Source organism: Danio rerio, chromosome 16 (genome assembly GCF_052040795.2).
Source record: "Danio rerio strain M-AB ecotype USA chromosome 16, GRCz13ab, whole genome shotgun sequence".
Lineage (NCBI taxonomy): Eukaryota > Metazoa > Chordata > Actinopteri > Cypriniformes > Danionidae > Danio > Danio rerio.
This window is the reverse complement of record NC_141036.1, coordinates 59,941,628-59,956,500: the sequence shown is the minus strand read 5'-3', so window position 1 is coordinate 59,956,500 and position 14,873 is coordinate 59,941,628. Positions and strand designations below refer to the sequence as shown.

General features: G+C 36.1%; 3 protein-coding genes across 6 annotated transcripts in view; all 3 read right to left on the bottom strand.

The window, feature by feature from the left end:
* The window catches only part of drd2l (dopamine receptor D2 like), a 47,641-nt gene extending 45,263 nt beyond the window's left edge, over positions 1-2,378 (bottom strand). Inside the window, exons 1-2 of one of the 2 annotated variants that reach the window (XM_087285317.1) lie at positions 2,159-2,378; positions 1,870-2,055 (exon numbers count right to left, since the gene is read on the bottom strand). In XM_087285317.1, the coding sequence (XP_087141443.1) occupies positions 1,870-1,888 (19 nt within the window). In that variant the 5' untranslated portion in view covers positions 1,889-2,055; positions 2,159-2,378. Of the gene's footprint in view, positions 1-1,869; positions 2,071-2,158 lie in introns of both variants that reach the window. The other variant, XM_087285318.1, reaches the window with a different exon arrangement.
* psg4 (pregnancy specific beta-1-glycoprotein 4) overlaps positions 1-14,873 on the bottom strand; it is a 153,784-nt gene that overhangs the window by 90,386 nt on the left and 48,525 nt on the right. The gene's annotated exons all lie outside the window — the stretch shown is intronic.
* xrcc1 (X-ray repair complementing 1) overlaps positions 4,178-14,873 on the bottom strand; it is a 37,118-nt gene continuing 26,422 nt past the window's right edge. Inside the window, 5 exon segments of one of the 2 annotated variants that reach the window (NM_001003988.3) lie at positions 4,178-5,515; positions 7,753-7,828; positions 10,510-10,600; positions 10,680-10,819; positions 11,502-11,544. In NM_001003988.3, the coding sequence (NP_001003988.3) occupies positions 5,408-5,515; positions 7,753-7,828; positions 10,510-10,600; positions 10,680-10,819; positions 11,502-11,544 (458 nt within the window). In that variant the 3' untranslated portion in view covers positions 4,178-5,407. 2 annotated transcript variants of the gene reach the window in all.

Genomic DNA, 14,873 nt, shown 5'->3' with positions numbered 1-14,873 from the left:
ATGCTGGCAGCACTGACTGTTCACAGATGCACCGCTGTTGCATTAAATGAGCAGCTTTATAAGCAGTGCTGCTGCTGTTTGCATTTAATGCGTCAGGCTTTTGTTTTAGTGTTAGGTGATGACTCTTCTGATCAGGACCGCAGGGACACAGACAAACACATCCACTCACACTCCTCTACAAATGTTATTAGAGCACCAGACAAGTGATCAAGAGCCAGAGCCTTTTCTTTCTGCTCATGAAAGCTACTGAAATTTGCATTCTGTATATTAACTTAAGAGCAACATTAACCAGAAATGGAACAAATATACAAAGATGATTGATATACAATACCACAATAGGTGCAAAAATACTAAAAACACAGCTGGATTTTTAAATGCCTACAGTAGGAGAAATGCTGAGCTCACAGCCGTTTAGACTTTATGCACAATCAAATACATTTAATTGAGTCACATTAATCAATCATAATGCTCTTCTTTCACTGAAAGTCAAGATATTCCATAACATTATCATATTCATCTTGATTTTAGAGTTTTATTGTTGTATAATTTGGTTGTCAAGAAATCATTTGTATTAAATTGCACATACTTCCACTAGTACCCCACTGTATATGACTTCTTAATCAATCTTTGAGCACGTAAATCTAAAATACATAGCTTGAATCACTGACAACATAAAATATAAAGATGCATGCAAAATTGTAAAGGTATAGTATACCTAAAATACAATAATTGGATGATTGTCAGTTGGTTCCAAACCTTCTTTCTTCTTGAACAATACATGAACAATATTGAAAAATATTGGTAAATGCCATGCAATTATGTGCTGGTATAAGATTCTGATGGTATGTTACCTTGGATAAAAATATCATGGCTTCATGGTATTATACTAAAATATATTCTTTTTAAATGTCCAAAAACAAAAACTTTTTTTCCCCTTTGAACACAATATATTTTATTTTGAGAAACGTTTAAAATATTTTGGGGCAGTAAACACGTCAGGCTAATTAATTCAAATGAATCATTGACTTCTGCTCTCTTCATTTGTTTCAAAAACACTTTTTTTACCATTTAAAACAGCATCTTTGGAGATATTTTTTGCTGAAACAGTATTACAGAAAATTTTGGTGGTTTTTAAACCTTGACTTTTCCAAACCACGGTATACCTTGAAAACGGTTATCTTCCCATCCTTACATGCAATGACATAGTATAAAAAAAGTCAATAGCAAAGTTAGTAATGAAAGTTAATGGCAAACAGCTGATTTGGAACTACTTGAAGTTAAATAAACAATAGTGTTTTTATCATAATTTTTGGGTGAACTATTCCTTTAATCATGAAGTATTCTGAAGTATAATTAACCAAATGGTTGGATTAAGTTGTCACATTATCATTAAGCTGATTACTAAATCGTTTTTAACAAGTTATACGTAAACAAGTAAACAATATGAAAGGAATCATAAAACACACACACAAAAATGTAAAAGTAAAGAATTACACAATGTATGCACTAAATGCTGGGTTGTTGTATCCCAACGATATGTTAATTAACTGAATTAAAATTAAATGTATTAATTCATTAACTATTTGTCAACATTTGACAATAAATCAGCATTTATAAGAATGTATGGCATATTTTATTGAACACATTAAAATAAAATGGCCACACACTCCTGAAAACTTTCAGACTTTAAATGAAAGCTACCTAAAATATATAACGTTAACTCACGTCGATGTTTTGTTGTGGAAACCACGATAATTAAAAGTTCAATACGAAAACGAGTGGGTTTAAGATTCGGACCTTGTGAGAACTCGCCTGAAAACGCGAACAGAGGACTAAGAATGAAATATAAATATGAAAGAAGAGTCTTACTTTCATTCAGTAGGCGCATTTCATCAGTCCCACAGTAGAACAGCAGACAGTGTGATGTTCATGGCGATGGGGAAGCAGAAATCCAGATTTCTTCGGAGATGTGGATGAACATTGCAGCAGATGCACCTGATCTCTGCTCATTTTCGCGCTCTCTGTCTGCTCCTTGGGCGCGCGCCTCCTCCTCAGCTGCTCAATATTCATCTCATTTATATTCATCAACTTAAACAGTTATTACCGCCATAAAAAGACATGTATAAAATAAGAAGACATAAGAGCCGTAATAACTCACCCGATTATTTCTCCTCAGAGGCAGATGTAAACTAATAGTGTCGATTTATTTGCGTCAGTTGGCAGTTTAAATCAAAAGTAACGGCTTAAATTCAGTTTGTTTAAGGTGTGGCTGGAGCCGTTGATAAACGTACGTGACTGTGCTTATTTTAAATTAGCGCGCCAAACTGCACCCCAACGGAATATAGCGTCATTTGAAGAAAGCATACTGAAAGACCGGCAAACAAATGGAGAAACAAACTCAAATATAGACAGAAAAACAGAGTATAAACAGAAAAATATTATACAGAGTGGGTGATTTATCTGTATGATCCTTAAGATTAAATATTTGTTCTTTAGCATTTGAGCCTTTTTAATGTTGAGAGGTTTATCTTGTGTTTTAGTTATGTATGTGCTGTACGACTCATTTCCAGTGGTGTAAAGTAATAAATTACAAATACTCAAACAACTGTAATTGAGTGTTTTTTCTGGAAATGAAAATCAGGCTGACGTCAGAATGCAATGTCAGGCTAATGTCAATGCCCCAAGTCCAATTTTAAAATGAACCAATTATCAATGTCTAATGATGTTACAGCTTGACGTTGTGTGGACGTTACCACTATGACGTCTATTAGACGTTGGATTTCCATACCCGATGAATAAATGTTAGTATTTGACGTCAATATGATGCTGGTTTAAGATGTTGGTTCGACATTGGTTTTTGGTCACTTTTCAACACAACCAAAAATTGAGCAAATATCAAAGTCATTTGACGTCATTATCAGACATCAAAATAATGTTGTCTTTAGACGCTTGCTAGACATTACATTTTGGTCACTTGTCATCACAACCTAAATCTAACCTAATATTAACGTCTTATGATGTCGTGTGCCTGCTGGCCAATCACTAAATGCACAACAGAATGTTACGTTTACACACACACATGCACAAATTACATGTAAACACATCAGCTTTTAAAAGCGTAATACTATGGAGTAGTTTTGAAAGGGCTACTTTTTACTTTGAGTAATATTTACAACATATTCATTTACTCTGCACTACATTTTTAGGTAAGTAATGGTACTTTTACTTGAGTATGACTTTTCAGTACTCTTTCCACCCCTGCAATTTTTTATTAATATTGAATGTGTTCAGCACTTTGGGCAATGTTGTGCTGTAAAAATGTGCTATATAAATGAACTAACTAACTAAAGAGATCATACAACTTTCTTTCTAGGCATCGAATGAGGTGTGAAATCATGTTGCGTTATAATTCAACAACAAAATATGCAGATACACTCAAGATGGTGAACACTTGAGTAAAGGACAAAAAACAAATTTGACAGAATAAACGCAGGTAAAGAGAACAAAAAAATCCATTCTGATGCTTAGCCTTGAATTTAAGACTCAGAAAAGAAGATAGACACCTTTCTTCAGCAGGGGACAGACATGAGACCTCTTGTTAACAAAAAAATGAAAGATGAAGCTAGACGACCAAGACTCCAAGGACTTATAAGCACAGTAATATAAAATTCTGTACAAATTCAGAATTCTGTTTGACGAATCTCTGCTGAAAAGGAAACAGCCTAATTAGGTAGTTCGCTAGGACAGATCACAAACGGGTTAAGCTGGATTAGAAAGATGGTTTTAAACCAGCTACGATTGCACATTACACATGAAATATTAGATGTAAACAATTACAGTGATTAATAAACAAATGTGTTAAATTATGTCAGCTAATCTTTTTTTTATATGGTGGATTAACATCAACATCTTATCACTACTCTTTAACACAGGACTAATATAAATAATCACCTGTAATCTAATGTTGTACTTGCTCATGCCTATAGATTGAGCACATACACACAATTTTAAGGTTTTCATTAATTGTTTGTTGCAGTTTCCCCAAACCTGAACTCTGAAACCCATACTAAAAAACATTATTCATGTGGACAAAACAATGCAGTCCTGTAACTACAAAAATATTGCAAAAATTAAACAAATATTTTCCTCAAAGGAAAGGAAACACTTCACCATTTTTGGTACATTGGTACTCTTTTTACTTTAGAGCAGGAACAGGAAAATGATTGATTATAACCAGGGCCAGACGGAATCTGCGGACGTTTTTTTTGCTATTTCTGCGGAGAATTTTAGTAAAATCTGCGGATTTCTGCGGAATTATTTTGAGAGTATCCAGCGGAGTATCATAACTTACACCTTAATATATTAAATAAAAAGTAATAAATTACTAAATAAAAACTGAATAAATTCAGATTTATACATTTACTCAAGTAAATAAATAGAATTAATAATGGGCTTAAAATTAGCATAAATCTGTGGAATTCTGCGGAAAATCTGCGGAATTCTGCGCGCGCAGATTCCGTGTGGGCCTAATTATAAGATACCTTCCAAACAGAAACCAGAAGATCCACAACATCACTTCAGCACAACTATTTTCCAACTTTATTCTGTGCTCTTTTAAACTAGAACCTCAAAATATTACTTACATTAAAGAAACGTAACAAGCAAAATACATCAAGAATTTAGTCAAACGTTAAAGTGAATCCAAAATAAAACAACAAACATCAACACTTAAGAACAAGAAACATTAAAAAAGTACAGCAATATTAATTTCAGGTGCTTTTTTTTCTTAAATATGCTTGAGCTCCACACAAAAGCAATATTATTATTGTAATATTAATGCTAAAGACCACACCAAGTTGAAATCTTTCCATCTTAACCAACTCAATAAGCCAAAAAACCGAAATATGGATCAGTTAATCAATAATTGACAGTACATCTGAACATACATTATAAATAAACACGTTCTCCGCAAGTCAGAATCAAAAGGGATTTCAGGTTTGGTCTTTAGTAATTAATATTTAACAGCTTCATAAACAGCTTTGAATTGCTGGTAAAACCGATCATGAATATGCATCAGAGTCTTTTATATCTGGGCTGGTGGGCTGGTATATGCCATAAGTCCATTTTTCAGCATCAAAACAAAGACCTGTGACAGATATGGGGTATTAAAAGTTCAATCCAAAGATTGTAAATTCATTCATTTATTATTTCACACCTCTTTCCAAACCTGTATGATGTTCCTCAGTGGGACAGAAGGTCTGTTAACTATCAAACAGAAGAAAGTCAGACAGGTCTCTAAAGACATTAGAGAGCTAAAATAACGGCAGAAGTCTTTTGTTTATAGGTTGAGCCAGTGTCTGCTCAGGTCAAGGCAGGGACTGATGGTAGAAAACATGAAAAAACTCTATTAAGGCACAACAGTGTATGGCTGATAAGGCAACATCTTCTGTCTGTCATTGATGGCGAATATCCAGGTAGGCTTCACAAAGCTCAGACTCCCATTTTCCATCAAGGCCTGTAAAAAGACAGAAGAGGCAGTAAAAGGAGATGAAAGGGTAGAAACTGGGCCTTGACTCGAGGAGACGCTTAATGCATAGGGGTTTTGATTGCTGTGCAGAGCGGCTGAAGAAAACCACATCAATGACTGCGGCTGAACAAAAACAGATCTGCATTTTCCGTCAGTGAAAACTCTCTCAAAGATGTTCAAATGTACATTCAATTAAAAGCAAACTTGTGTGTCAATGGACTCGGCTGAGACAGTTTCCTACATTGTCATATCAAGTCACGCGTTATGATGCAGTCACACTAGATCTTCAATTTAAACACTATAAAAATTCGAACATATGGGCCAAAACAAACAAGTGTGCATTATATTTTGGACATCAGCTCCACTGATAAATATCGCTATCAGCCAGAGTAAAACTTGCGTCATTCAACTACTAAATCAGGGGTTCTCAATGTCTACATTAAAAGGTCCAAATCTAAATTTTCAAAGGTCAAAGGGTCCAGAACAATTGATATTACATAACTTGTTTTTGATAAACATCAATAACATGCATAACATTTTTAATGAAGTGGCATTTGCATTCAAAACACAATAAATACAATGCAAATGGGCCACCATTCTGTACTAAACACAACAAATGATAGGCCAATAGTATCTGAACGCAGCCATTAGACGCAAGCTGAGATTGCACATCTCAGAGATGCAATGACAGACACAATGCACTCAATGGAGCTAGTGATGTCACTGTGAGGGGCGGGGTTAGGTGAGTGCATTAAAAGCATTGCATGCAGCTCAGATGTAACTGCACCAGGGGTCTGTTCTTCGTACATGGATTACTCAGTTAGCTGATTTGGTTATTGACGATTTGTCGTGATCCAGGATTGTTTCATTCTTCAAAATTGATCCGAGAGTTGTTGTCATAGCAACAGTTCTGGTAGCTCAAACCTGCTCGGGAGCAGGTTTATTTACTGCAAAGATAATACTGAAAGTATGTACCAAATGCTGATATTTTCTTACCTATAAACTATATACACTTCGTAAAATAGTTTAAAAATAGTTAAAATAGTTTATATATACACATTTGTAATTTATAATAATTAATATAATTTATTATTGAATAATTAGGCGAAGCAGTGGCGCAGTAGGTAGTGCTGTCGCCTCACAGCAAGAAGGTCGCTGGGTCAAGCCTCGGCTTAGTTGGCATATCTGTGTGGGGTTTGCATGTTCTCCCTGTGTTGGCGTGGGTTTCCTCCGGGTGCTCCGGTTTCCTCCACAGTCCAAAGACATGCTCTATAGGGGAATTGGGTAGGCTAAATTGTCTGTAGTGTATGAGTTTGTGTGTGGATGTTTCCCAGAGATGGGTTGCGGGTGGAATGGCATCTGCTGCGTAAAAAAACTTGCTGGATAAGTAGGCGGGTCATTCCGCTGTGGCGACCCCAGATTATTAAGGGACTAAGAAGACAAGAAAATGAATGAATGAATTAAATAATTAATAATACTTAAGTTTACATACAACAACGTTAAAAAATTATGTAAATAAAACGTTTGCAATCTGCACTCTGAAATAAAAGTACAGAAACTGGGTGGTTCTCCCCAAGGGGATCAAAGAGAACATTTATTAATATGGACTTTTTAGATACAAATGCATACTATTTTAAGGCACTGATCCAGCTTCAGTACAATTTCTGTATGATAATAGACATCCACAATACTCAACTGTTGTTTGTTTGTTCGTTTATAATGGAATAATAATTTATGCAGTCATGCACATGTTTTGACAGCTAATATGCTGGTGATTTGATGTTTTGCAAAAGTTGCGGACACCGTTACCAATATCAAAATGCTTTTTTGATGCAAAATTAATTTAAATGAAGAGATTAAAATAGGCCTAGTCTACTATAATGAAGAAAATCTACTCTAACTGTAAAACTAAATAAACTGTTAAATACTCTTGACACATGAAAGTATAAAGCCTGCAGCCCACAACAAATGTGGAAGGTTATTGCGTGTCATATTTAGCAAACCGCTTACTATGAATATGATCTAATTTTGCTCACATGGATAATTGAATATTAATCAGATAATGTCATTACACTGCTGTGCCGTCAGCCAATTGCTGCATTACTGATCATGATTTCGAGGATTGATAGATCAGTCCTTCAGAACACATGCAGCAATCTCAGATAAATAAATAGAAACACTGCTAAAAACAAATTGTGTTTCAGGTAAAAAGATGAAAAACTCACATCCTCGAAAGAGTCGTCCCATCCTTCACTGGTGATGACGAACTGGACCTTCTCGCTCATGTAGTCTTCAACAGCTCTGAGGATAAAATAAAGGCTTTGAATAAAAGTGCAGTTCATTCACTGGCCACCAGAGGCTCCAATTAGGATTTGACTCCATAGGCTTTCCATGCTAAAATGACCAGATTTACAGCAGAAACACGTTTACAGCTTGGTACAAAAAGTGGTTTAGCTGTATATAGCGAATATTCCTCTTCATGACAATTGTGAAAGGGTGGATTTCTTCTAAACTTAAGTTTAATTTATATTAAGCCCTAAAATTGTGCATAATTAAGGGCGTGGCCACTTGAGTTACAGGTGTCTTTTGCTCAGATAATTCTTGGGCATTATGTAGATCACATTTGTGCCTTTGTTTATGCAGCTTTACAGTCTATTGCTTTTCGGGATTATTTCTTAAAACAATCAAAAATGTTTTGCAGTTAATTGCGATAACTAAGTCTGGCCATTCTATTAAATGAGTAATATTTTTATATAAATTTCAACTATACAGTTGAAGTCAGAATTATTATATAGTTGTTGTGATAGCAAAGCAACTGTAGAATCACCACAACAGACTAATTTAAGTACTTTAATATATTATGATTCAGAAAGCCATACACTATTTATTATACATTGAATAAATTATATAAGTATACACAGTTGAAGGCAGAATTTTTAGCCCCCCTTTGAATATTTCTTTCTTTTAAATATTTCCCAATTGATGTTTAACAGATTCAGGAATTTTACAGTGTGTCTGATAATATTTTTTCTTCTGGAGAAAGTCTTATTTGTTTTATTTCGGCTAGAATAAAAGCAGTTTTTAATTTTTCAAAAGCCATTTTAAGGTCAATATTATTAGCCCCTTTAAGCTATATTTTTTTGATTGTCTCCAGAACAAACCATCATTATACAATAACTTGCCTAATTACCCTGACCTGACTAGTTACCCTAATTACCCTAGTGAAGCCTTTAAATGTCACTTTAAGCTGTATAGAAGTGTCTTGAAGAATATCTAGTCTAATATTATTTACTGTCATCATGACAAAGAGAAAATAAATCAGTTATTAGACATGAGGTATTCAAACAATTTTGTTTAGATATGCGTTGAAGAATCCCATTTTGAGGGATGTAAACAATTACAATGGTACTAATGTATTTCCTGTTTTAGATCTTTCATTTCCAAAGCTTCTGAGAACCCAGAAAGTTCCACATGTTGATACGTTTTATAATGACAGCCGTGTTAACATTAGGTACGACTGAATCCCCTCTTGTTACAGTTCTGAAAAAGTTAAGACAAGCCGGGACTGTTCATAAACCAGTGATATTGACATATTGAAATGGTCTATAACACATTCATGTGAAACACTGTCATACAATGCCAAGTCTGCATTTCAGACCTCATAGCATTTCATGATAGCCTAGCATTTAGACTTTATTTGATGTATTTATTAGCATTTACCACTTTAATGCTTAAAAGGGCTGCATGGCATTAAAAGAAAGCACAAAGTCAATCTAAAATTCAACCGAGCGCATGTGGCCAGAACACAAACAGGTCACCTTTAAAGGAAGTGTGAAGTGTTTCATCCATAAAAAGGGCATCTCTAGCTCCGACTATTCACCACCTCATTGCACATTTTTAATTATTAGGGAGTAATGCATGATTGGCAATTAGAAAAGCTTCGCCCACTTCATTTGCGCTCTTCAGAAATATATACATTAGATGTCGCCTAACCTGTTGTTGTCTATTGGATGGAATGCGTCAATAGAGCCGACATTTTTGAACAGGGTAGCGCTCCTTTGAAATGAATGCGGGACCAAGGTACAGTGGAGGACTGTGCCAAACCAAAGCCAGAGATATACACATATTTCTATGATCGGGAGTTTTCCTGGATGTTAGTATGCATTTTTTTTTTTTAATTACGAAAATTTTAATTTGACATCACTCTTCTACACTGATGGATCAGTGACCGCACGGGCATTCCTGACAAAAAGCTTGTGTTTGTGTGTACAGAAATGTATTATCCACCCTCCCTGTTAAATCTGATCTAATCATGTCCTGAAACACAGCTCCTCTTCTGCTTTCACTTCTCATACTGACGGAGGGAGCGATTCGTTTGTGAATGAATCTCCGTTATGAACGACTCGTTCACTAGCCAACAATAATACAAGTTTCTGGCAGTGCAGCATCTCGTTGTCAGATTTCTTTTGCATTGTTTGCTGATTTTATTCAACAAAACTAGCATAAGCCGAGTGTTTAGTGTGAGTTGGAGCTACTTTGCCTTATGGTGAATGCACTAAGTGACTGTTATCATCAATAACGTGACCTGTTGAATACAAAAGTCATAACATACCAAAACGTAAAAAACTTAATATTACCTATGAAATGTTCTGCCTTTGTGCTTTGTTTGCTCGTTACTACACTCGTAGACAGCGCTAAAGTCCCGCATCTTCACGTAATAACACTGTGTTGAATAGTGCGGTTGAATGACATTTGTCCTGGGAGCACTGTACCAATGTGGCGGCGCTACTGACGCATGCTCAGGGTCCCTATGCGATATCTAGTGTATATATCTATGTGCACTCTTAAGAAACCCTACTGTTGACATCATGGACACTATGTCCATATTTTTTAACAGTCTTTAAATCGCCTACAGCTTCTTAATCATCACTCTGCTTTAAATGGATCACACAGACACACTTATAAACACACGTTCATCTCACCCATTGAAGGCGATGATGTAGCGCAGAAGTAGTCTTTTTTGGTTGTCAGGGAACTTGCCGTAAAGATAGAAGCGCTTCCCCTTTAGGAAATCTGAAGGAGCGAAAACAAAGATGATTTCTCAAAGATCCTCAAGACTTTTTAGATGAAAGTGCAGCAGGAGGTGTCAGACCTGGCAGTTCAGGGATGGGTTTATCCTCCTCTTCCTCAGCGTCTGTGTTTTCATCAGTCGAGCCGCCATACGGATCTTCATTTTTACCCTTATCTGCGCTTTGCTCTGCTGCCTTTTTCTTCCTGCTCGCCATCTCCACCCTAAAATAGACGAACATAAACACTGGAGCATTACACATCTGATGTTATAGAAAAATCAAGGAACTCTTTGCCATTCCTAACCCAGCCAATGCATTAACTCGATACACATTTTAGGTAATTACTGGCATGCAAGGATTTACATTGAATTGATGCATTGAATTGATCAAAAGTCACAGTTAAAGCATTTCATAATCTCATAAGAGTGAGATCAAATCAGTTATCAGCATTAACCCTTTAGTTCGGCCTGTGCAAAGAGCTCTACAGAGTAAAACAGCAGATTATAGTGTGTGTGCAGAAACATACTATGTTATGAGAGCTGAGCTGCTTATTTAGATTTTCTATTAATCTTGATAAATGTCATTACAATGGAAGTCAATGGGGCAAAAACAGCCCCCAGCATAATGAAAGGGTTGTCATTTAGCCTACAGTGTATTGTTGAATTTGTTTAAGAATAACCAACTATAAAACACAGTTTATTTTAGCAGAAAGAAAGCAACCATCCCGCACGCCTGATCAAATACCCTCCTTTCAGCTCATACAGATGCATTTTAGACGACATCAACTCAATAATAATGAGATTTTACAGACAGCTGGGTTACACAAACCGGGGATGTTGAAGAACAATTACAAGCATTTATTTGCACATAGCGACAGTGAGTTTGGAATTCAATGCATTTCTTACCTGTTGAGCTCATCTTCGGTGTCCATGCCAGAGCCGTCATCACCTGTGAAGAGATGCAGGATAAACAATAAACACAATAAAGAGTAGGACAAGCATTAGCACAAACATACCTTATCATTTAATCATGAAGAACGAGATGCTTTGGATAGTATTGGAAATTAAAATGCTTCTTTTAGGGCTGCACAATACTGGGAAAATATGCAATATGCTATTATTATTGCTGAGTATCCCAATAACATTATTGCTTATGATATACCATTTCCCTTGAAAAATGCTGTTTTTATTAGCTGCTTTAATATCATTTATTTTTTAATGATAATAAAATAAACAGGTAAATTATATTTTTAAGATCTTTTTAATTCTAATTCAGACTAAAAAACTGGGTTTTCTTAGTCTTTAAAACACTATGGGCCCTAACATACACCTGCCGCAATAAGGTGCTTTTTTATAAGGGCTTTTTTGTTTATTTATGACAATTAGTTTTTGTATAATGTTATTATTATTAGCAGTATTATTTATTATATCCATATTTATATTTGTTTTATTAAGAAAAGCTTAGATTTGTCCACCTGTCAGGTTTTAGACCATATGGGGCACAGCATGTGTTTTAGGATATAACTCAGGTTTTTGAACACACTTCATTATTATTGTTCATTTATTCGTTTGCTGGAAAAAAGAACTGAATTTACAAATAGTTTTGAAGCAAATCTTTGCGCTTAACCAAATTATTTATGTAGGCTAATGGATGTCTGTGCGTACAAGAGGCCTAATGGAGGAGGCTCATTCTTTATTCTCGCGTTGCAGATGCTCTGTTTAACTGTTTTCTTGCTAAAGAAATGCTCAGTTTGTCCTCTTACAAAGTCCGCCATGTAAATAGCAAATCGTTAAAGCACAACGCAACTGACTCTTAAAGGGAATGGGAGACGAGACTCTGATTGGTTTATTCTCAAAACACACCCAGAACTCATTAAGAAAATAAGCTCAACTCTGTTAGACCATCGCGCTGGAGCGCAAAGCGGATTTTTCAGTCCTTAAAATAGCAAAAGTGGATACTGACATGCCCTGAATGCTTTTGCGCCCTGCGCTTTAGACTTTGCGTCTAGATTGTAAAAATAGAGCCCTATGAGGGAAACTCTGATTGGCTGTTGCCATTTTCCTCTCATCTCGTCTCAACCCATTAGTGTTTATTTTTAGCTCTGGGTTCAGCTTTGAGCCGCTACAGCCAATTGTGAACAGGGTAGGCTGTGCTAAAGTAAGGCCCCATCTGACCGGTCAAATTTAGATAACTAATATATAAACTACATTTAATTTATCACTCGTTTGCAATACTTGCATTTACTTTTGTTGCGATAACAATTGAGATAATGTCCAGTCCTACCTCACTTGATTACTTTCCACAGTAACACTAACAGTTACAATTTAAAGTGACATTCGTTAAGTTACTAATGACTTTAACAATAAAATGTACAAAAAGTACAGGAAAAGATTGTCAACAATCATACTTCAGCAGATGATCCTCATTTTGTTTAGATCTAGATAATTTAAGTTGTAGCTTAATGACTTTTTTATTAAGCTTGCTAAGTTAGTTGTAATTGTTAAATTTGCAGGTTTAAATTTTTTGATATTAACATTTGTTTATATATATATATATATATGTGCGTGTTCAGCTCTAGACAGTTTGCAACAATCAAGAGTTCACGCCACCAATCGAATAATTAAAAAAGCAAGAAATATTAAAGTAAGTTAAACAAGATCAAATGCAAAAGAAATAATTTAAACAAACAAAAACTCTGGTGCTGCAGGGGAATGATCAGGCAGCGGAAGTCAAGCCAAAAATGAAAGCTTTTCTCAAGAGAACAAATGAAGAATTGTTTTATCATGCACTCATTACTGGCAATGCAGCACATCTGTAATGCACTCCAACCTGTGCACATATGGGAACAAGCAACCTCAAGACAATAGCGCCATCTAGTAGACATCCCAGCACCAGGAAAAAATAAATAAACAAACCTGTAACAATAAATATAAATAAATAACTATATAGATAGATACACACACATGCAATTTTATATAAAACAGTTTTTCTTAAAACATCTTACATCTTATTGGCTACAGAATAAACAATTTTTGTCCAGTAACTTGCTTAGTTAACTAATCAACCTAGTTACGTTTTTAAACGTCATTTTAAAGGCTGGTTTATACATATCGCTGGGGCCCACAGCGCCTGCCTTGCGAGTAGTCGTGCATTTATACTTCTGTGTGCTTTTTGTGTTGCTCTGCTTTAACGCTTTTGAAACGCTAACTGGCAGCAGGTTTTTGTTTCTCTGTGTCGAGTTTCTTTATGGGTGTTTGGTTTTTTCTAAATGCTACCTTAATGTACAAGTAGCTCAAACTCGCTCATTCAGAGGCAGGAACCGGCGAACGTGCAATAGCTTTAATCATAAGGTAAACACAAAGCAGAAGTCTCCACCTGGAGCTCCTTCATAGAACACATGCAATCCCTCACTCCATCAGGTTTGCGGCTCTCAACACCACCCATACTCATCAGCGCTACCAAGCAGGCCAATCACAGAGCTTGGAGTTACCATGTATTGAGAGGTGCGCATCAGTGTCAGCCACAGCGAGGGTTATGCGAGCGCACAAAGGCCCCATTTACACTAATGCGTTTTAGTTTGAAAACGCAAGTTTTGCTATGGAAACGCCATCCGTCCACACTACTCCGGAGTTTTCGAGTGCCAAAAGCGGAGCGTTTTAAAAACGCTGGAGAGGCCGTTTTCATCCTTAAATGCTGCTGCTCCGTGTCAGTGTGGATGGGGGAAAACGAAGGCGGGGTTGCCGACATTCCCCTCTATGATTTGGGCTTTTCCTCAATATTAAGTAGCCTACACACAGCTAAAGTTCTGCATCCTCTCCTTGTAAGTTCGACTTAAGTAAGAAGTAAGACTTCGAGAGATTGATATGGAAAACAGACTATCGAGGACATGTCGGGTAAATCTTCAAAGGGAACGATGTACTGTATAACCTTATTCACATCATCCTGGCTACATTGTTTCACTTTCTTAACAAAAAAATAAAAACATGAAGGAACTGCTATTTTCATTTTGATATTAACACTTAACAGACAGCAGAAATGTTGAGGCGTCGTGCTGCATATATGAGCGTCATCTTCACTGTGTGCATATTTATAACAAAACGGAGCCTAAAGCAGGTCACACACTACAAGCGCCACTCGGCGCCACGACACCGCGCGCACATGACAGTTTAAAGTATCACACACCAGATGCGCACATTCGCATGATATTTAACATGAAACTAATCAGATGGCGCTCTGTGGCGCGGCTGAAATATGAACAGCGTCCTGAGTCGTGACTA